The sequence below is a fragment of the Mus caroli genome, chromosome 5 (genome assembly GCF_900094665.2).
Source record: "Mus caroli chromosome 5, CAROLI_EIJ_v1.1, whole genome shotgun sequence".
Lineage (NCBI taxonomy): Eukaryota > Metazoa > Chordata > Mammalia > Rodentia > Muridae > Mus > Mus caroli.
The window spans coordinates 120,153,250-120,176,619 of NC_034574.1; the positions used below are offsets into that span (position 1 = coordinate 120,153,250).

The following is a 23,370-nucleotide window of genomic DNA, read 5'->3' on the forward strand; positions in this document are numbered from 1 at the left end:
ATAGTCCTGTATGTTTCTGATTTCGGCTCCTCTGGAGAAAATGCAAGGCCAGTGCTTGTGTGTACATATATGTGTGAACACACTCATACACATACATGTGTACTTACCGATGTATGCACACACACATTCATACACTCACACACACATTCATACACTCACATACACATGAAGGCACAACCTGTACCAGCCATGAACTTTTGGATGTAAGAGAGTCAAAATACAAGTTTAGGAATGACATTTTTTTATGTCCCCAACTCTGGGACACTGTCTGAATGAACAGCACCTTCGATGCTATTATTAGTTTCATAATGACTTCTAAGTTTTCTCCAGAAACATAGAATGTTAGTTTCAAAGTTCAATTGAAAACACATATTGGGTAGCATTTGGGAGAGCAGAAAGCATGTAGGAGACGCTAAGTTTAAAGACTCCACCTTCAAAGACAGAACATCACCTGTAGCTCAAATCCTGTTTCTAATTCTCAGTCGCCCTCTAGGGCCCTTAGTGATTTTTGCCACGTTGGTGTCTCCCGCACATCCACAGGCTTCACACAGCTTTTCTCTGTTGTAAATCTTCTCATCTGAGCTCAGCCCCCGGAGCAGTCATTTCCAGGAGAGCCGCTGTTTTACATACTAATTGCATTTCTGTGAAGAAAAAAAAAAAATCATTGAGATAAATACATAGCTGATAGCATGTTTAAAGGTTCTTCTGTATTTCCTCCCCCCATTATCTGCAATGGCACAGTTGGGCAAACACTGGCCTGGGGCCCAGGTACAGATGGAGCAGGCAGATCTAGTGTCAGCTGCTTCCTCCCCGAGACTGGACCTCCAGATTGCATCCTCTGTCAGAACTTTGAAGGAAGGCTTTCAGTAAAGATGGTATTCTAATTTCCTTTCTGATGCTGTGATAAAAGGCATCTCACCAAAAGCAACTTAGGGAAAGAAAGAGTTTATTTCAGCGTACAATCTCAGAACATGTCAGGGAAAGAATCCAAGAGCATCACCTCCAACCAGGAACTTCAGTTGGTTATAGAAGTGTAGCAAGATGCCTGCTTGCTGCCTCTCTCATAGGCTTACACTCAGCTTGCTTTCTTCTACAGAGTGGGACCACCTATCTAGGGAATGGTGTCACCCACAGTGGATTGGACCTCCTAAGTCAATTAACAAGGCAATCTCCCACAGACTTTCCAATAGGCCAGACCTTCGGTGAAGTCTAGGCTGTGTCAAGTTGACAGTTAAAGCTAATCCCAACAGTTAAAGCTAATCCCAACAGTTAAAGCTAATCCCAACAGATGGAAGAGAGTTTTCTGAAGTCCCTGAAAGCCAGGAAAGTGGCTTGATTCCAGAAGACTTGATTGGCATATACAGTGTTCTGGAAGTCACAATGGTCCCTTGTAGGCTTCTGCCAAATCAGCAGGAGCACCCAGGACCAGTAGGGATACCAGGAGAAGTTATCTGCTATGCCTCTCTAAATGAAGTGAAGATCAGTGAAGACAAAGACTCAAGACCAAGGAAGTGTTGCAAAGCCAGCTAGGCAACCTCCCCACTCCCCACATCATTGTCTATTGAGTCCTATTTATAATCCCTCCCATGGGTCTTGCCTCAGCAAAACACCATGTGAGTTTGTCTTAGCAAAACTCCACGTGAGTCTGTATCAGCTGACATCACTCTGCCAATTGGCCCAAGTCCACAGAAGCAACACAAAGCTCTCAGAACACTACCAGAAAAAAATTTTTTGGTGTATTTCTTTCTATGAAGTTATGACAAACGATGACCATTAAGGAATGGCAAGGTGTACCAATACCATCCAGCATTGCCCACCGTCTGTTGGGTTACATTTATATTCCTTCTTAATATCATGCACGTGTTTGCTTTAGCAAAACATCCTTTCACCTGTGTCTGCTTTAGGAGAACATCATTTGACATAACCGACTTTCCAAAGAAACCTGAAGTTTCCACTACCCGACCCCCTCACACACACACACACACACACACACACAGCACACCAGATGCATTAACAAGAAGAGGAAGGAGGAGAAAGAAGAACAATTAGAGATTCTTGACAGGGTTTCTCTGTATATCCCTGGCTGTCCTGGAACTCACTTTGTAGTCCGGGCTGGCCTCGAACTCAGAAATTATCCTGCCTCCGCCTCCGCCTCCGCCTCCGCCTCCCCAGTGCTGGGATTAAAGGTGTGCGCCACTACGCCCTGCTACAATTAGAGATTCTTGAAGGGCGTTTTTTATGGTCTAAGCTCACTTCAAGATTTCGGGATGCTGAGAGCATTGCCCTGGGACAGGATCTTGTGGCCACTCAGTTGGTGGAGGACTTTGGAGACCAGCCCTGTCCCTGCTGTGCACACCATTTTCTCCTTGTGATTCAGGGTTTTGTATCAACTCGCTACATGCCAGCAGTAGCTAAGTGACCTAAAACCAAAGCATCTTCATTCCTTGATAGATGCCCCTGTTTAGGGTGGAGCATGGCCAGAGAGGAAGCACACAGATGTGCACACGCGTCACGGCCCTGTGAGGGAAGCTTGGCCATTGTAGGAGCAAGGGATGCTTGAGAAGCCGAAACAGAGGAAGGCAATAAAGACTTTGGGAGGAGTTGAGATCCTTCACTTCCGGTTTCCCACAGGCTCAGGTGAGGATTGTGTAGCTCTGGTGGCACGCTCTCTACACACCTGTGCTGTCCCTTGGCTCCACCCCTCTTCCCCTCTCCTGGCTCTCCAGGAACTGTACCTCCTAGATTCCCTTGCCTTCCAGCTTCTCCACCTGAGTCTGTTGAGGGGCTGTGAGGAAATGAAGACAGAGGATATTGCAACCGGTGCGGTACGTTCATTTCCACCTCTATCCTGCTGCTTGTACTGCCGGGAGCTGTGGCGGCATCTTCTCTAGCTCTAGCTGCCTGGGGCAGCTCCTCTCCTCACATCTCATTTTGCTCTCCACAGTTGGTGCGGAACCCCCACCATTCCTGTCCTTCCTCCCTGAGGGGCTGGCAGTGTGGGGGTGGGGATGGGGGGGTGGCATAGTAGTTAACATCCATCATCTTGATCTTCTTAACACTTTCACTGCCATGTAGCCTGTTTTCTTGTGTTCAAGCTCCTCCATTGAAGTTACTATAGACTTTTTCTTTTTTTTAAAAATTTTAGGCTAAATATCTGACAAGGTAGCCTTTTTTTATTCCTCGTGTGCATACTCAAAATCATAATTGGATCACTCCTGACCAGTAGAGCCAAGAGGAAAAATACTTAGATGAAGACCCTTGGACACAAAGACTCCTTCTCTGTCAGATCCTAACATAGACAATGGGGAATGGGCAAGCCTTCCCCACTCAACACTATTTTTCCAGCAATTAAATGGGATTTTCTTTCTAATCTATTCCTAAAGACCTCTTAGCAACATAAACAATTACTTGTATATTATAAGTCACATCACGGCACATGATGGTTCTCATAGATCTGGAATTTGGTTTCCTCTGTCTTTATTGAAACCCCACTATATATGCCAGGCATACAGTATATCCTTTATAAATAGCTATCATCAGTAATATGAACCATGGCTGTGACATACAGTGGAACCAGCTTTGAATTGCTATTGAGTCTCTTGGGAATCACTAGAATGAAATAGAAACTCGAGACTAAATTCATTTTGCCTGCTGAGTTCATTTTACCTGAGGCTGAAGAGATGGCTCAGTGGTTACAAGCACTTACTGCTCTTCCTGAGAGCCCAGGTTCAGTTCCCAGCACTGACATGGTAGCTGACAACCATCCTTTGCTCCAGATCTGGGGGCTCTGAAGCCCTCCTTCTGACCTCTAAGGGACCAGACACCTATGTGGTACACAAACATTTATGCAAGAAAAAAAAGCCTTATACACGTACAATAAATAAATCTAAAAGAAAACAAAAATTAAAACTTACTTTACCTGGTAGTTGAACATTCTTTCTGTGGGAGGTTCTAGGCCAGCTTTTCATATAATATCATTTTAAAAAATTAGTATTTCTATGTATATGTATATGGGCTTACATGAAGTTATGTGCACCATATGTGTTCAGAAGCCACAAGATGTCATCAGATCTTCTAGAACTGAAGCCACAGACAGTTGTGAGTCACCCTGCGCATGCTGGGAACTGAACCCTAGTCCTCTACAAGAACAGCCAGTGACCTTCACTACTGAAACCATCTCTCTTGCTTACAACAGTATCATTGCTTTAATGGGCCATCATTTTAGAAAGTCTAAAACATAACAGATAAGAAATCTGTTATTTGTAGTCTACAAATAAATCCTTATTTGCAGAAGCAATAGGATTTGTGTATATTTCATATCTTGATTACACCCCCCCTCAGGGAGCACAGAGGGCATTTATTAAAAGCCAAGCTGTATGAATTTTCTCATCTTGGTCACAAAGCACCCTTCAGCAACGGCTTATCAGAAGAGAATTTCACTTTGGCCATCAGATTTGGGGGGAAATCACAGTTTGTGGGTAGGAACCACTTGGTCTGTGGTAAATACAGCTTGTAGCTGGTTCTGATCTGTGGGCTGGGAAAACCCAGTAAGTGAACAGGAACCTACAGAACCCACAAAAACCCCATGGCCTGCCAACACTACCCAGGCACCAAGCATAGATGGCATAGACGCCTACAAAGCAGCACCAGGCACCACAGAGGCTAGAGCACTTCAACAAGTCAGGGGTATCATTTCAGATTCAGCTTTAACAACATTCCTAACCACCTCTCCACAGGGTTCCCCAGTGTGGGCCTCTCTCAGTGTCTCTCCCGATGAATTGCTTCTCGGAAACCTCTTGTCGCACAGCCACTGTTGTTCACTCACAGATTTGGTCACTAATGAAGTCTGATGGTGGTTCGTAAAAGTCACATGGTACACCAATTTTATGTCTTCTAGTGAACACAGAATTAGATACCCGCCTCAACCTTGATTCTGTTTTCTGATTGAGTCTACATTGCCCAGAGAGAAACCTGAAAATATCTATTTATTCCAGAGTCAGCATCTCACTCGATTGAGAAGGACACAGGGTACCTCTGTGTGGCTGTGTATTTGTTATAAAATGGGACTCATTGTTTCTTCTTCAGAAAGGATTTTTGAAGAGGGGTGAGGGCAGAAACCAGAACCTTGGGAAGATGTCTTGCTTGGAACTCTAGATCTCCACTTTGAAGCATGGATCCGGTCTTTTAACATTCCAGGCATCTCATTGTTGCTTTTATATCTCTGCCTCATAAGGTCAAGGATAATTCTTTAGGACAAAGTGAAAAAGAAAATGTCCTCGAAACAATACAACTCACTCACAGCAAACCAAAGTGTGACTCTCCTGTCCCTTCCCTGTCACCTCCCTAGGTTTTATTGTGTTAGGGAAGCTCTCCAAAGCTCAGAGCCTATTTAATTATTCATGGGGCTGTAATGTTTATGTGATCTGAGTAATTATTATAATTATGCATTGTGAATTTTCATAATTAATGACCTCACTTGGATTTCATTTGGCACAGAATATATCCAAAAGGCACTCAGATGGGGGCAGGGAGGCTCTCCCAGGGAATCAGAATGAAACAAGCACCGTGGCCTAACTTGGCTTTTCAGAACTTGGTGGGAGCAGGCTGAAGAGGTGACTCAGCGGTTAAGAGCACTGACTGCTCTTTCAGGGGTCCTTGGTTCAATTCCCAGCAACCATGTAGTGGCTCACAGCCATCTATAACGGGATCTGGTGCCCTCTTCTGGCATGCAGGTGTACATGCTGCACAGAAATCATACACATAAAATAAATAATTTTTTTTAAATCGGTGGGAGCCATAATCCTTCCTCTTGAGGAATGGGGATGGGTGGCACCTTGAGAAGTGGGGAGATGGGATCCATCCCTACAGTGTAACCTGATACCTCAGTTTAGCATCTTCTAGAAGCCACCCACTCAAAGCTGTTCAAAGGTGGTCTGGTGGAACAAGCCAGGTAGACCAGTAGGACCACCAGGAGGAACCAAGACACTGGTGTCTTCTCATGATGATTTTGACAATCCATGGCTTCAGAATCTGCTAAAGCCACCAAGGCATCCACCAACCCCCAGTGATGTGTGGCAATAAGATGGTCCATCCATGAACACAGCTCTGTCCCCTCTCTCAGTTCTGCAGAATGTAACATACTAGTCATTTGCAAGTAGTCTGTGATGATCTGAGCATGGGAAGAGAGATATGCTTTGTGTGTGGTATGCATGAAAATAAATGTTCCCATGTATGCAAAGGGGTTTATTTCAGGTACCTCCTTTGCCAATGTATTTACCGGGGCAGGATTTCTTATTGAGCCCAGGGCTCACAGATATGGCTAGTCTGACTAGCCAGCTTGCCCTGAAGATCCCCCATCTCTACCTTCCAAGTGTTGGGAATGCAAGTAGATCACCAAACCTGCCCTAATTTTTATGTGGGTATTGAGTGTCTGAACCCTGGTACTCAACACTTGGTAGCAAGCCCTTTATCCATTGAGCTACCTCTCTAGCCCAAGACTGATTTCTTTAACTGAGAAAAATAATTCTCAAACTCTTTAGGTTCAAAATAGTTGTGTGGCTTCCTTCTATTAAACACTAAGGTAAATCAGAATAATATAAAGATTTACCAGGGTATCACTTAGAGAGTCCCTGGATTTAAGTGAGCCTTCTTGAACTTCGATGTGTTTCCTAATGTGCCCTGAGGGCTTGAGAAGAATTAATCTCATCTATTCTGGATGCACGGGATGAGGGTGCATCTTTCTTCTTTCTTATTGCAAGGAACATATATTAGTCTTTCTCTTCTGGAACTTGTGGGATTCAATAGCGAGAAGGGTCTGTTTTTAGGGGATGAGCTAGCCAACTTTTTGCTTGGCCCTGGATTGAAATGAATAGTCACAAACAGAATAAGCAACTGCAGCGAAGGGGCTAATGTGGTATCGACTGTCTGGCTCTGGTTAATTTTCTGTGGTTTGAACACCACGCACCCTTGGCTGGCTATGATGGCCCCCTCCGATTCCAGGCCAGTGGCTGGAAATATTATAGGTTTGTAAACTCAGAAGGGCTTCCGTGTGCAACCAGATTTACTTAAAGTTATAAATGGATTATTGGATTACTCCTCGGCCATGCCTCTGAGTAATTTATGACCTCAAACATGGTTTGGGGTCTATAATAAGCTTCCTGGATCTTTGGAATAGTGGGTAGTTTGCCTTCATTAATGTCCAGTCTTCCCCCATTGAGCTCTTCTACTTTGCTTGTCTGTAGATGCTGGCTTGAAGCATCTTAAAACTAAGAGGGTCTGGTTGTGATTCTTAGCCACAGACTCAGTCTCTCCCTCTCCCTCTTCCTCTCTTCCGACCCTTCCAGTCTCCATCTCTTTCCCCCCTCTCCATCTCCCTCTGTGTGTGTGTGTGTGCGCGTGCGTGCGCGTGCATGTATTTGATGCTTATGTATGAGGATCTGAGCTGTGGTTCTTGGTGTCTGTGTCAGTCTGTCTGTCTGTCTGTCTGTCTGTCTGTCTGTCTCTCTCTCTCTCTCCACAATAACAATATCTCCTAGTGGGTGTGGCAGACTTTCAAATTTTATTTAGGATTCAAATCATGTCTTTTTTTTTTTTTTTTTTACTTTTACCTTTTTATCTTCTGAGCTCTCCATGCTTTCAAAGAAAACTCTCAGATGCCACCATTTGTGTGGATATGAGGTGATAATTCTTTACTGTGAGGCTGAGCAATTCTGTGTTCAACCCCAAACTTTGCAACACCAGTGAGAAGGCCCTTCCTAATGTGCCTTTAATTCAGCATTAAAGAAGTGCAAAGATAGAAGGCAGAAGGAAGGGAATCCTGACAAATGCTCACCTTTCATGACTTTGGTGTGCTTAAGCCTCTTCCTGGCCAGCTCTCTGCTATGATTCAGGGTAGACACCCTATGGTGTCTGGGAACCTGTTCCTCCCTGAGACCCAAACATTAGCTATCAGATTCTAGTGAGTATTTGCAGCCTGAGACCTGCTTTGCCTCTGTCCCAGTGATTCTCAACCTTCCTAACGCTGCAACCCTTTAATACAGCTCCCCATATGTTGTGGTGATCGCCCCACCATAATATTATTTCATTGCTACTCCAGAACTTCAGGTCACTCCTTTTATGAATCACAATGTAAATCATATGCAGGATCTCTGATATGTGACCCCTGGGAAGGTTGTGACCCACAGGTTGAGAACCACTGCTTTGAGATGTCGGTAGAAAGCACCCTGAAGAAGATGAGCTGTGTTACCCTTCCTTCTAAACCCTGAGATAGCTCCCTTTGTTCTCTGGGTCAATCCAGACCTCCCATGATCTGCCACCTCCTTTAACTTCTCCAGCCTGGCCCCACCCTTCTTCCTAAGACTGACTCCTTCTGGTTTAACTCACCAAATGCTCTTCGCCTCGGGTATCTCCTCCTTTTGCTTTAGGTTTGAGACTATTAGAATGAAGAAGGGAATGCCCTAAAAAGGAGGCATCAGAGTGTTTCCTTCCTCCCTCTCTGTTCCTTCCTGGCCTATGTAACTGCTCTAAGAGGCCAACAGCCCCAGGCCCCTGATCTTGGTCCAGCATGGGCAGAGAGAGAGCTCTGTCCCTTTGCCATGAGCCATATCTGCAAAACCTCCTGCAGCAAAGGGACTGAGCTGTGCGGGGTCCCTTCCTTCTGCCTCCACATCCTTCCCAAGCCGCCTTACTCCCTCCTCCTTGCCCTGCAGTCTGCTTTCAGAGCCTTCTGCAAGTAGAATTGTTTGGTGTTTGAGCCCTGGAGGCACCCCATGTTCTCACCCTGTGAACCCTGGAGATGCCTCATGTTCTTGCCCTTTTTTTTTTCCTTCTGTCCCTGAGCCAATCTTTAATTATGTGAACAATAATAAATACTTCCCTTTGGGAGAAAACTTTAAATACTGCAGATAATATTGCTTGCATCCTCTCTGACTCTGAACTCGCACTCGCACCTACGCATGTCCAGGACCTCAGCTCACCTCCTGAGAAACTTTCCTTTCCCACCTGGGGACAGACCAAGGTCCATGTTTTTATGCCCTACCCATACTCCTGGCAGTTTCAACTTCCTTTCTTATGTTACTAAGCACCAACGTTTATAGTCACTGTTCCATTTGAAGCTGTGTGCACAGGAATCTTTTTTTCCCTCCTGTGGAGTGTTATGTGCAGTCATGTCCCCAGTGTGGCACTGGTTTCTTGTATAATGTTTATTTGATGCTTGGGGCAGCTGTGTAGGACTAGGGCACATCCTCATGTAGATGGGGCAGCCAGTGGTAGAGTTATTGTAGAAGTCCAGTACCCAGACTCTCAGCCCCATGGTTTCCTTTACCCATCACCCTGGGTCTCCAGAGGTGGTTAATTTACATGCTGAAAACTCACAACTTTGCTGGAGACACAAGCCATGAGACTCACTGCCAACAGAGGCTCCCCGCTACCCAGCAGCCCTGAGTATTAGGCAGCCATGTTTTATACATGGGACTACCATCTTCTACCCCTGAGTTCTAAACCCACTTAGATCCTAAGAAACATCTCCTCACAGTTGAGTGGCGAGTGAGAGTTGCTTAGGAAGTCTCCTGATGTCAGAGATGACACAGATCGCCCCCCCCCAACACACACACACACACACACACACACAGGCTATATGCTCCCTATCACCCTGGCAGCAAATAAAGTTGGCATTTTTTCTAAACAGGAATCATTAGTGTGAAGAGTGGGAGGCACTCAGGAAAATGTGCATTGTTGCCAAAACAGATCATGAATGGAAGCTCCAGAGGGCCTAGAACCTCACCTGTCCTTCAGACGTAAAGCTCTCTGAGGGTGGGCCTCATCTGACCCTGGCTCTTGGATGCCTGTGGAACAGGAGCATCTCAGACTAGGTATCTGGAGGTAGCTTGTGCGACAATAAGATGCTGGTAGGGAAATGCTCAACCAAGTCTCAATCAGGTGAAGAGCTTGGTCCCCGGGGAGCTTGAGTCAGAAGCAAACATTTAAACAGAAAAGTAAGAGGGCTAGACAGACCTGGCTCATCAACAGGTCTTATGTAACTGCTAGACTTTTTTTTTTTTAATTACATTTATTTGTTTAGGGAGGAAAAATGTGTATGAGCCTGCATGGCATGTGTACAGAGGTTAGCAGATAACTTAGGGAGTTAGCTCTCTTGTTTTATCATGTGGGTCCTCAGGGTCAAACTCAGGTCATCAGCCTGGGCCACGAGTGCCTTCGCCAGCTGAGCCATCCCGCCAGTGTCCTTACCTCCTGCACAGGTGATAGGGATGGTAGGTAAAGATTGCGTTCAGTCAAGGTCATGGAAAATGTTGAGAGACATTGGTTAGAGCCGATCTTAAATGGAGGCTAATAAAATACAACCACATCCTGTGCACCAACCCCCCCCCCAACCTTGCCTTTTGTAAGTACAGAACAAGGGTTGGATAGGTGGCTCACTTGGCAAAGTACTTGCTTTGGCAGCCTGAAGACCTGAGCCCCAGAACCTAAGAAAGCTGGGTGTGATGTTTCATGCTATGGTCCCAATGGTGGAAGGCTCAGACAGGCAGATCCCTGGGGCTCTTTAGCCAGCCATCTCAGCCTGCTTGGTAAGCTCCAGGCATATGAGAGACCCTGATTCAGAAAAGAAGGTTGGTGTCTGAGGGGTAACACTTGACGGTTTCCTTTGACTTCCACATACATGTGCACACATGTGTGCCTGTGCACACATACATGAACATGCACACATGTAAATAAGTACGGAATAATATTTAGCACCAGCAGTCTGTGGGCTGCAGAGTTGGGCTGGGTTAAGCCAAAGATGCTATGGCTACTAGGTTGTCTTTTCATATTTCAGATCTTCCAAAAAAAAGCATCATGGTTCCAAACTCTGGAAGCATCTTTGGATATTAGAGTAATATGTGTATACCTTACTCCCAAGCTGGGCAGGAATCAGTATGTTCACAAATAATGGGGAAAAAAATCTGACCTTTCTCATGACCTTGGAATGTGTGTCCATTTATTCCTGACTGCCAGGACACTGCTGTAGACACGTGGCTTCAAGTTTCTTCCTACAGATATCAAAAAAAAGGTAACACTACTTACAGAGCTTCCTGATGTGTAAGGAAGAGGAAGCGTTACTATAAACAAAGGACCTTATGAGACCTGGAATACAAAAATATATCAGGAGAAACTGGTCCAGGCTCCTGTCTTCTGAACCTTGCATTCCCCCCCAGACCAGGCTATCTGCTGACTTACTGCAAGAGCTGTCACAGTGGCACGAGATGGGGGAGATTCTGACCATGCCAACCTGCCCTGTCTTCCCTGGAAGCATCGTGTGTGACATCTCAGTAAGAGGTGTGAGCTGTTCATTCGTAAGAAGAGAGAGACTTACCATTTCACTTATTCTGGTCCCACACCACCTTGGCAGTTACTCCATTTTCCTTAATTGCCAAAGCTGTGCAAAGCCCCTCAAATCTTGCAGTTATCCCAAGCCCACAGTGCAATGCAGTCTCTAAACATTATGCTTCCACAGAACTCGAGATGATTCTGCGGCTTCGGGTTGTGGTTTTGTGGCTGCTTTAAAATTTTTTTTTCCTCCATTGGAAATTAAATTATCTGGAATGAGGAAGCCACAGCTGTTAAACAGTGGGCACTTGGTGACATTTAAACATCATTATCTTATTCTCTAATGGAAGAAATGGCTGGCGATTAGAGAGGAGTCCTCCCAGCTACAATCTGCCGAAGTCTCATAGTTTATAAATTGCCTATTTCAGGAAGACCTCTGAGTCCATCACAGAATGTTTTCAAAGAGAACTCAGGGCCAGTTTTATCCACCTCTGGGTCTTTGAAAACTGCTATGGTGATAGAATTCTCCAGCAAAATGGTGCCCTGACCATGGGCACAGCCTTGAAGTGATAGCAGACTGGTAAGGATAATTCCTACAGAATGAATTCTGGTTTTGTTTCTGCCACAGGAATAAAATATCCTGACCAAAAGCAATGCGGGCAAAAAGGGTTTGTTCAGCTTAGGATTCTAAATTGTCACCTGTCCCTTTCAGGAAGCCAAGGGAAGAACTCAAACTCAAACATGGTTATATGACATCAAGAGCAGAGAGGAGAAACAAGTTCTCCTGCTGCCTGCTTCCTTAGATACAGGTTTCCCCTGTCCTTTTCGGACTTCCTGCCTAGGGGATCCTGCCGCCCACAGTGGACTGAGATCTCCTCCATCAATTAACAATGTAAGCAATCCCTGACACACATGCCCAATCAAAGCTCTCCTCTCAGGTTATTCTAGGTTATGATGAGTTGAAATTTATAACTAACCAGAACATACTGTTTTGTAGATATAAATAGAAATGTCCAGGAACACAGACCTTTACCCAATAAAGAGACCCATGTGCCCCATATTGGGGCGTTCTGCCATTTTCTTTCGTAATGGTTTTAGAAAGGCTAAAGGGAGAGCTATGTCATGACTGAGATGTGATACTTTTGTGACAGCAGGAATTCTGTGTGGAGTATCTATGCCATTATTTCAGTACACTGTTCTCCAAAGCCTCCAGAAAGAGCATATTTAAAAAAATAAATAAACGAGTGCTGTTGACTGCTGTGGTGGCTCAGTTTCCCTACTACCAACTGGTTCACTGCGCAGGTTTGGGAGAAAAAGAGAAACGAAAGGCTCACCAATGGTTCTTCAAAAAACAAATTAAATTATTGCAGAGATGAGATCTGGGGCTCTGTGATCTAATTTGTATTTTGCAAAAGGCACTAGGCATTCCTCAGGGTAGTTTAGCACCAAGGAAATTGGAGTTCGTAGTGGCTTTGAGGGAAGAGGGAGTAGCCAGCCCCAGGGATTGAGAAAGTGACTGATGATATCTGTGACTGTTATCAAAGGATCAAAAGATGAATGACAGGAGGCTTTCTACAATTGAGGAAGGAAGGTCTTCCAGATGTTTTGTGGCTGCTGCTGTTATTTTGAGACAGGGTCTCACACAGCTGGGGCTGGCCTCCAACTCAGTATGTAGTGACCTCGAATCCCTGATCCTCCTGCCTCCACCTCCCACGTGTTGAGATGTCAGGTCTATGCCACTAAGCTCATTCTATGTTCCTGAGAGCTGCTACGGTTCCATATCTCCTTCAGGAGTCCAGTGGTCCTTAGGTCCCTCAAACCACCCGTGGATGCGTGGCAGTGGCTGAATCTTACCTGCTGGCTTCAAAGACTGGATCTTCCTTATATCCTGGCAGAACGGAAATTCTGCAATCATCTCCTCCCTAAATCAGGGTATTATTCAGGAGTGGGGGGGCAAATAGCAAATTGTCAGAAAGCATGAACAGCACAAGTGGGAACCACTATTAGCTTTAGAAAATTGAGAGTGTTTGAGTAAAGATGTTGAGAATTGCCTATGCATAAAACCGTAAGCTTCAACTCTCTGGATTTGGGGGGGCGGGGGGAGCACACGCAGCTTTCAGGGAACTGTCTATTAATGTTCACGATTATGTTTCGTGGCATTTTCCTGGATGAATTTCTGTCAGGTGACATGAAAATGAGGCCAGATATTTTCATAATCCCCTGTGACCCACATGTATTATGAATCCCTCTATCCGGTTGTAATTTAGTTCCAAATTATTCCTCAAAGTCTATTAATAATTAAGGAAAGCTAAAGTTGCATTATCGCTTAATGGCATTTTGACTTTTTCAATTCTTTTTTTCTATTTTTCCTTTTTCTTTTTTTGAATGTTCTGAGTGCATATTTTGCTATGTCAGGCTTTGCCTAGGCCACATACCTAGCCTTTCTGCCTTCAGTTCATGAGTCTGAGCACCTGTAAGAGGGGCACCACCTTCCTCTTCATTCCCAGAAGTCACCGTTGTCCTGACTCTGGGCCCTCCATCCCCTCTTCTTTGTTGGCAGCTGCTACTCTTAGCTTTTGGTATCTTGGATTGGATGGTGCCACAGGAAGTCACATGGCCCAGACATGTCCAGAAAGAGCAGGGCAACCTGGGGAGTTGGCAGCTGGGTCCAAGATTGGCAGATCTTCAAAGCAGGGACCACTGAGAAGCAACCAATAGTAACCCATAGAACTTGACTCTAACAGCTGAGACTAAGCCATTACATGTGGTACTTGCAATTACCATTTGGCACTTTTTTTTTTTTTGATGTTTAATACTCAACATGACAGAATATCGTCACCTGGGAAGCAAGCCTTTGGATATACCGATGGGGGCGTTTATTGATTGCATTCATTGTGGTGACCTGTGCAGTGGGTGGTGGCCCAATTCCTAGGGTTGTGATCTCTGAACCTGGAAAAATTACTAGGGCAGCCATCTTGCCTAAGACCATTCTTGCTGATTGAGCCAGCCCAATGGGTTCTCATAATGTTACCTAAGAGAGTGTCACTCTCACATCCAGCCATTCCCTGAGGTTTGTCACCTGTAGTAGCTTCTGCTTAAAGCTTCAGAGAGTTAATTCTCTTGTATTCACTGTTGAGCTTGTCAAACACAATCTTCCGGTTCTCTTATTAGTCTGAGTGAACCAGATTTGGGATGTGCTTGGCCTTTTCGTTATCTGGAAGCTAGTCCAGTCGATGGTGCTTATGGTGGCTGCCATGGGGGGGGGGGGGACCACGAGCAGTGCTGGATGAAAGAGAAGCTGGAATTGTATCTGGAAGGTTGTTGTTGCTCAGTAAACCTCAACTTGATGCACAGAGGATCATTCTCCGGTTCACTTTCACTGGGTCTCCAACTGCAGTTCCCCAAGGGGAGGAGAGAGGGAAGGAGCTGAGAGACCTAATACATGCAGTTAGCTCACACCTCTGATGACCTTCAGGGAGCTTCCTCTGAGCACTGCCTACAGGCCGGAAGCTCCCTCTGCTGGAACTTATTTGCCATCAGAATGCTGAATCTAATCTGGCCCCATCCCCTTACCTTTATGTGATCAAACTGGTTCAGTGACCATTTTTCTGTCTCCTTATAGGTCAATGGCATTTTTATTGATTGCTTGATATTGCCTTCATTGATAGGACCTCGTGTAGCCAAGGGCAATCTTGACCTTAAACTCTTGATCTTCTTGATTCCACCTCTCTAGTGCTGGGATTACAGAAATATACCAGGCCAGGTAGTTTTGGAGGATCCTGGGGCTTGAGCTCAGAGCTTTCTGCATGCCAGGCAAGCATCCTACCAACTGCGCTACTCATGCCCCTAGCAATGAGCTGGAAAATACTTCCAGGTCAAGGGGCAGGGATGTTTGGCATATCGATGATGACAGATGAGAGGGCAAGGTGACAGAGAGTAGGTCCTCTCTGTTGTCACAGAGGCGTTGCTGCCTGGGTCTAATACATTGTAGTGCAGGCACTGGTGGGAAGCAGGTTGATTCAAAGAGAAGCCATGACCCAGAAGGCAGAAACCCGGAGAATGGAAATGCCATGTTCTTATTTGTGTCCCTTAATTAATAACTGACTTTTGGCAATTTATGGACAGAGTCTTGGGTCATTGTTTTTAAACTCTTAGTGATTGATAGACACTCAGCAAACACCAACACACATTTTTTTAATGAAGTGAAATCCTCATAGCACGCATGTCTTAGTTTCTCTTCCTGATTGAGGCTATGACAAAATGCCCAAGAGAAGCAACTGTGGAGGTCAGAGGTCAACTTGAAGAACTCCGTTCTCTCATTTTACCACATGCAGCCAACTCAGGTCATCAGTCTTGCCAGAAAGGCAAACTTTACCCACAGAACCATCTCAATAGTCTAAGTTTTATTTCTAAATCCAGGTCTTGATCTATCTTGGGTTAGCCTTGAACTCACCATCTTCTTGCCTTAACTGTCCCTTTACTGGGACTGCAGAGGTACACCACTGGGTCTTGCAAACACTAATGCTACATTGTGTGTGTGTGTATGTGTGTGTGTTGCATAAGTGTGTACACACATGCATACAAGGGTGTGGGTGGGCTGAGAAGTTGGAGCTGAGTGCCTTGATCAACAGCTCTCCTCTGTTTTTGAGACAGGCCCTTTCGGTGAACCTTGAGCTCTCACTGGTCAGTCAGATTGTCCTGACTGCAAGCCCTAGGGAGCCTCTGTGGCTATCCCTCAGCACTAGGAATATAGGCAGGTGCCACGAGGCCTCAGTTTTTGTATGGCAGACCCTGTATATGAGCCTTAGACTATTAACTCTATTTTAATGATAATGGCCTGGAACTCTGGAGCCAGATTCCGACATACCTGTTCAGGTGCCCCTGTGGTTTTAGCCAACAGCCTCTTATACTCCAGTGAGCAAAGTCCTCACAGCTGTCTGGCTGATAAACCCAGTGAAGACCCTTGTTACATCAGTGTATCCGGCTTCTGGTTACTCAAGATGATTACGGCCTAGCATGCATCACACACTCCCTAAACAAGATGCGGAGCTTTGCCCACTACTTAACGTGCATGTGCATCCTTGGTACCACGTCTCTGACTAAAGTGACCCAGCCAAGGCCAGCCTGAAGGTGGCCCACTTCCTCTCTCTGCCCCTTGCCTTTGTTTCCTGAAGGAAAAAAAAAAATGTCAGAGGGTGTTGCCATAGTGATAGAGTGAGCTGACTGTCAAGCAAGTCAATTAGATGTGCCCGGAAGTGCGGTCAGCTAACTCATGGTCCTTTCCAAATGATTATCTACTCCCTTTCTCTGCTGTGAAAGAAACGTGGCCACGTCTGCACGACATGCCACTCAGTTACCCACATTCTACCACTCCTCGCCAGGACACCTTGGCCTTCTCTATTAACTTCCTATCCTTGGGAGCCAGTGAGCCCCTCACCTTGCCATCTGCAGCAAACTCACTGTAAGGTCCTCCGGCCATTCGCCACTAAAAAGCACTTGTCCTGGCTGCTCCTAAAGATCCTCGGAAGAATGACTCTGGTTCAAAAGCTGCACCACACCCTTGAGCCTCCTCCTAACCCAGACTGGATTCATCAGGATTCTGAGTAGCAGGTGGCAGAAATCCAACTCCAGGAAGCATTCAGAGTGGTCTCACCATTCACTGGGTCTAACAGTAGAGATGTCCTCAGGTAGAGCTGGTTCAAGGTGCCCTTCCCCTCCCCACTGGTTTATTTGTGATTATGAAATGCACCCCCTCAAAACTTCAGATTCACACCAAACCTCAGAATGTGATCTTACTGGAGATAGATCTTTATGGAAGTAATTAGTTACTACAGTGGCCCAATGAATGAGGTGTGTCCTTATAAGGAGAATAAAGAAGAAAGCTTGGACATTGACACATGGGAGGACAGCCATGTAACAGTAGAGGCAGACGTTAGGGTGATGGAGTTACAAGCCAGGGAGCCTGCGAATCCACAGCAGCAGATGGGGAGAGGCAGTAAAAAGAGCAAGTCAGAGCCTCCAGGAGGTGCCAGCACTGCCTGACACCTTTGTCTTGAACCTGGAGGACCCTGGAGGAACCTGGAAGGCTGGGTGTTCTTGTGCCTAAGCTGCACTCAGGTAGAAGCCAGCTGAGTAGCTGAGGTGGTGGCTAGCCATCGAGCTCAACTCCACAAACAGTGCTGGTATAGAAGAGTTGGGTGTTTTGTTTTGCTTTTCCCTGGCTGTCCTAGAACTCCGTCTGTAGACCAGGCTGGCCTCCACCTCAGAGGTCCACCTGCCTCTGCCTCCAAAGTGTTGGGGTTAAAGGCATGCCACCACAGCCAGGTTTTTAAAATTGTTTAAGAGTTTCATACATTTGTTTGATGAATTTTAGCCGTTTGTGTCCATTCCCCTCCCTCAGCCCCTTCTCTACCTCTGGTATCTTTTCTTCTCAAAAAGTCCCCGCTCCTCCTTTCATGCCTTTTGGTACATTACCCACAGAGTTTAGAGTCGCTGATCCCCCAGCATGGGTGGGAAGATATCTTCTGAATCAAGAGTAACTTACCAGATGCTCTCCAGAGAATGACATCTCTCCCCCACAACCATTACTTGTCAATATACTCTAAGGAGGAGCAATGCATTGTGGGACCTTACTCTACCCATGATGCAATGTTCAGGGTCCCATCCTGTGCAGACGGCCATAGCTGCCTGCCGTGAGTTCAGAAGCTCATAGCCAGGTAATGTCAGAGCCGACTGCTGCCAGGCTCCTCACACTCAGATCCTTCCAGCCCCTCCTCTGGGATGCTCCCTGAGCCTTGGAGTGGATCACACAGCCAACCCGTTTAGAACAGAGCAGTCTGTCATTCCTGATTCTCTGCACCTTGCCCAGCTGTGTGTTTCTGCTTTCACTGAGAGCCAGCCCCCTTCCTCATCAGCCATGGACTTCCCCCTAGCCCCCAAAGAAGGGCACATGTCATAAGGGACCAGAAAGGAGAGCAGAGTGGGCCCAGGCTGCTGGTGGCTCCCTAAGTCCCTGTTTTCAGTATAAATTCCTTCCCATCTGCACAGGACCAAGAGAGAGATCACTTACCCTCTGGCCACACTTCTTGGGTCCATGCTGCTGGTTTTCATCCTGGCTCCTGAGTACACCACCAAGTTTCATAAGTTTCCACAGAGCACAGAGAAGTTGTGACCACTGTGATGTCACTTTCTGGTTGACATCAGTGACAGAATTGTCTCGGATATCAGGGCCTCTATCTCCCCACGGGAAGTCTCACTGCTCACACATTCTGCCTGCTGCCTCCACGGGCCCAAAGATACAGATCTCAGAGTCCAAGACTCATAGCTGGTTATTCTCTTTTTCTATAGCCAAGGAGTCGAGGATTTTCTTGGTGGGATTATGAATTGGACTGGGCAGAATTTGATCAGAAATACGCTTTTGTGTATGTGTGCGCACATGTGTGTGTGTTCCTACAGGATCAAAACTATCTTTACACAATTACCTAAATGAGGACCTAGCACCAGGCTTGGGAATGCACTAGCTGAGACCATGTGCAAGTGGCCAAATTGGGATTTGCTTATGAAGCCTGGACTGGCTGGTTCTGTGTATCAAGTTGACACAAGCTGGAGTTATCACAGAGAAAGGAGCTTCCATGAGATCCAGCTGTAAGGCATTTCCTCAATTAGTGGTCAAGCAGGGGAGGGTCCCCTTGTGGGTGGTACCATCCCTGGGCTGGTAGTCTTGGGTTCTATAAGAGAGCAAAGTTAGCAAGCCAGGGGAAGCAAGGCAGTAAGTAACATCCCTCCATGGCCTCTGCATCAGCTCCTGCTTCCTGACCTGCTTGAGTTCCAGTCCTGACTGCCTTTGGTGATCAACAGCAATGTGGAAATGTAAGCTGAATAAACCCTTTCTTCCCCAACCTGCTTCTTGGTCATGATGTTTGTGCAAGAGTAGAAACCCTTACTAAGACAAAGCCAGAAGGTCCTGTGGGCCTTCCTTCCGTCCAGTATGATGTGTGCAGCCCAGCTGCTATCGGCAGAACCACATAAAAATCTATGTGGGGAACAGTGAGTTATAATGAGGGAGGTGAAGAAATGGCCCAGCATGGGAGGGCTCATTTATTTTTTTTTTATATTTCCCCAGAAGAGAATCTTCTGGGTTCCCACAAAGAAGAAGAAGAAGAAGGGGGGAAAAAAAAAACAACAACAGCCCTGCCCTTTCTTGAAGGCGACCTGTTCACTTCCTACTGTAAGCTGTCTGAGACTTTGATTAAATCCATCACTCACAGCTGAGAAGGAAAGGGTGGGAAAGCCTAGAAATGGCCGGGGCCCCTGGGAGACACTTGAACTCGGGATCTATTTAATAGCTCTTGGCATGAAAGGTAAACAGGAGTCTCTCAGAGATCAAAGGACTTCTATCTCAGTGGAGAAATCTGTTCCTTCACTCAGTTAATGCCTGAGCCAAAAATACCCGGGGAGAGAAAGAGACTAGAAAAGGAAGTGTTGCCCGCTTCTGTCTTTATGGCTCAGCTCTCAGTGTTTACTTTCCTCGGGTGGGGTTTGGAGTGCTCTAGGAACTTGTGGGTTTTTCATGACTAAAAGCATGAATTAGCCACTGGCCCATTCACAGCTATTAAACATGCCATTGGCCAGAGGTTCTCTAGCTCGTTTATTCTTCAACTTCTGAAGATGTACTCCCACCGAGTATACCTAGAGTATCAACACTTGAGAGGCTGAGGCTGGAGGATAGAAAGTTCAATGCCGGCCTGGAAGATAGAGCAAAACCCTGCAACTGCTGATAACTATGTCCTGGATAGTGCCCTGCCCCCAACTCATCTCTAGCATGAATGGCAGAACACCGTTTAACCTGGGTATAGAGTTTGCAGATATACTAAAATGTGTTTTCAAAAGGAGGTCACCCTGGGACAGAGCTTGTTACAAGAAGAGAACATAAGAAATCAGGTGGTGTGATGGTTTGTGTATCCTTGGACCAGGGAGTGGCACCATCTGAAGGTGTGGCCTTGTTGGAATAGGTGTGACCTGGTTGGAATGGGTGTGTCACTGTGGGTGTGGGTATAAGATCCTCACCCTCATTGCCTAGAAGTCAGTCTTTCACTAGCAGCCTTTGGATGAAGAACTCTCAGCTCCTCCTGCACCATGCCTGCCTGGATACTGCCATGCTCCCACCTTGATGATAATGGACTGAACCTCTGAACCTGTAAGCCAGCCCCAATTAAATGTTGTTTTTTTTATAAGACTTGCCTTGGTCATGGTGTCTGTTCACAGCAGTAAAACCCTAACTAAGACAGGTGGATTTGCTGAGCAGGACAGGGGATTGTTACCCCGGGTTCCAATGGAGAGGTGGCTTAGTGCTTAAGAACATTTGCTGTTCTTGCAGAGGACCTAGATGTGGCTCCTTGTACCCACATAGCAACTCACAACCATTTGCAGCTGGAGTTTCAGGGGATCCTGTGCCGCCTTCTGGCCTCATGAGAACATAGACATGCATGCAGGCCAAACACCCATACAGTAGCAAATAAAAATACATTATAATAAAGACGAAAACCCACAGAGGAGGCCAGAACAGCAGCAGGCAGGGATTTTAGTGATGTGTCTACAAACCAAGGATGGTAGGCTGCACCAAGAGCTGGGGAAAGATCCAGAATGCCTTCTGTCTAGGCATCAGGATCTGTGTAAGAAAGAATCTGGTGTTTTGAAGCTACACAGTATATATGTGCTTGCCTGGCAGCCACTGGATGCACACAGTTGTGAGGACTCCTGTCTCCCAGTGAGGAGGCCCACAGCTGTACAGACACTCTTGGGCCGCTCTTCAGCCCCAAGGCTGTATGATACGTCACTGAGCATCCAGAAGGAGGCAGTGAGGATGGGCTGGGCCAGGGCTTCTAGAAGGATCCCTTTGAGCTGGGGCAGTCTGAAGTCTGGGAAAGTCATGGCCACATCCATGAATGTCGAAGGTGAGATTGTATAAGGAGGTAGCAGTGCAAGATTTCAGGCTTTTGTAACATGGAAAAAAAGAAGAAAGAGAGAAGAGAAGAGAAGAGAAGAGAAGAGAAGAGAAGAGAAGAGAAAGAGGAACCCAGAATAATTTGCAAATACTAAGGAAGCCAGGTCTGGTGGTACAGGACCCTAATCTCAGCCATTTGGGAAGCTAAGGCAGGAAGATGAAATATTCAAGCCCTGCCCAGGCTATGACAGTGAGTTCAAGGCCAGAGTGGGTAATTTAGCAAGACCCTATCATATGATAAAAGGTGGAAAGAGGGCTGGGGTTATAGGTTGGTAGTAGAATACTTCCCTAACACATAAGAAGCCTTACATTTATCATTAGCACTGAAAAAGTATTCATAAATAAATTAATAGAAGGAGCTGGTGAGTGTCACACAGGATCCCCGGGGAATGACACTTCCAACCCTTCTGCTTGGTATATCTACCTGATTTCTTTTAAGAAATATAAATACATTAACTGGCATTTGGGGGTTGGTATTGTGAATGGAGACAAACCAAAGAGGAAGGGTGTGTTTGAAGCAGAAGCTGTGCTGAATTGACTAGGTCACACTTATGACATCCTGAGACAAAGCATGTGCCCTCTGTGGTCCTAGGAGGTGTGAGTGGTAACTGAGTTCAGAGTATAACAGGACAAGCTGGACCCCCAGTCACTGGTGTCCTTTAAGAAAGTCAAGTAGAAGCCAGGTGGTGGTGGCACACACCTTTAATCCCAGCACTTGGGAGGCAGAGACAGGCAGATTTCTGAGTTCGAGGCCAGCCTGGTCTACAAAGTGAGTTCCAGGACAGCCAGGGATATACAGAGAAACCCTGTCTCGAAAAAACAAAACAAAACAAAAAACAAAGAAAGAAAGAAAATCAAGTAGAGCCCTAGGGAGAGATCCACAGGCAGCCAGGAGAGGTATGGGGCTGGGGGATTCTTCAGACCTTGGACTGAGAAAGGCTGAACCATGGATGCAAGGAGAGATGTTTAAGGTTCAAATGTAAATTGTCCCCAGCTTGTCTCTAGCTGGTGGCACCGATCTGATTTTTGGAACCTTTAGAAGATGATGCTACGTAAGGCCATAGGGACAGAAATTGGAGGAAGGGGTGGCACTGAAAATCACATCAGCAGTTTGTGCTAACAGAGACCAAGGTGCAGCTTAAAGCTAAGCCACTGTTGACTATTTTCCCTTGTGGTATTATTAGTTTTTTTTTTTAAATTGATATCATTAAAACTGAATTTTTCCATTTCAGTCCTATCATTCCGGGGGCCCAGGTGCTGAATTGGCTTAATCATAACCCTTGTTCCCAAACACACCCTTTCTCTGTACCTCAAGTAACTCACTTGAATTTATACAATTATTTAATTAGTTTTCTTTAAAAATAAACATAATTTGCACCTGCGACCCCATTGGGGCGATTCCTCCACCTGACCTCAATTTTCTGAGTAGCGTTTGCCTGTACACATTTTAAATGCAGTCAGTTATGTAATGTGGGCAGATTTTTTTTTTGTTGTTCTTTTCTGGTTTTTGTTTTGTTTTGTTTTTGTTTTGTTTGAGCCACATCTGTCTCAGAGGCATCTTCAATTCCCAGGCAGAGCTGTTGGGTGCTCAGAGCCAGATAGTCCATCCTTATTGTCCTCAGTGGATCCCCTCCCTTGTTCACCAATTCCTGTCCTTTAATTATCTTTTTTATTTTCTCCTAAACAAGACTTTTCCCTGAACTGTTAGGAACAGAGCCAGGCGTCACTGCGTTTCCATGTGTTCTAAAATATAATAAAAGAACAACTGACTTGGGGTAAGCCCAACTGGTAACAGATTCCTCTGTTCAAGCCAGGAATGTTTACTGAGTGTTTAGGAATCCAGATCACGGCACCTCATGCTCAAGTACCAGGTGATAAAACATAAAGAGAAAAGCCACAAAAATATCAAGACACCAGCAAACGAACACATTCACAAACAGGCATGCACATACACACACACACACACACACACACACACACACACACATATATATATATATATATATATATATATATATATACACTACATACAAACACACACATGC

General features: G+C 45.7%; 1 protein-coding gene and 1 long non-coding RNA gene across 2 annotated transcripts in view; one reads left to right on the forward strand and one right to left on the reverse strand.

Annotated features, from left to right (window-relative positions):
• Window positions 1-226: 226 nt before the first annotated feature.
• LOC110294793 lies at window positions 227-18,480 on the reverse strand. The gene is made up of 3 exons (XR_002377976.1): window positions 18,392-18,480; window positions 10,964-11,045; window positions 227-641 (listed from the first exon to the last, which is right to left on the reverse strand). It is a non-coding gene; the product is annotated as an uncharacterized LOC110294793 (long non-coding RNA).
• A 2,770-nt stretch (window positions 18,481-21,250) lies between these two features.
• Window positions 21,251-23,370, forward strand: part of Tmem132c (transmembrane protein 132C) — a 284,191-nt gene continuing 282,071 nt past the window's right edge. Inside the window, exon 1 of the mRNA XM_029477801.1 lies at window positions 21,251-21,275. Coding sequence (XP_029333661.1) covers window positions 21,251-21,275 — 25 coding nt within the window. The remainder of the gene's footprint in view (window positions 21,276-23,370) is intronic.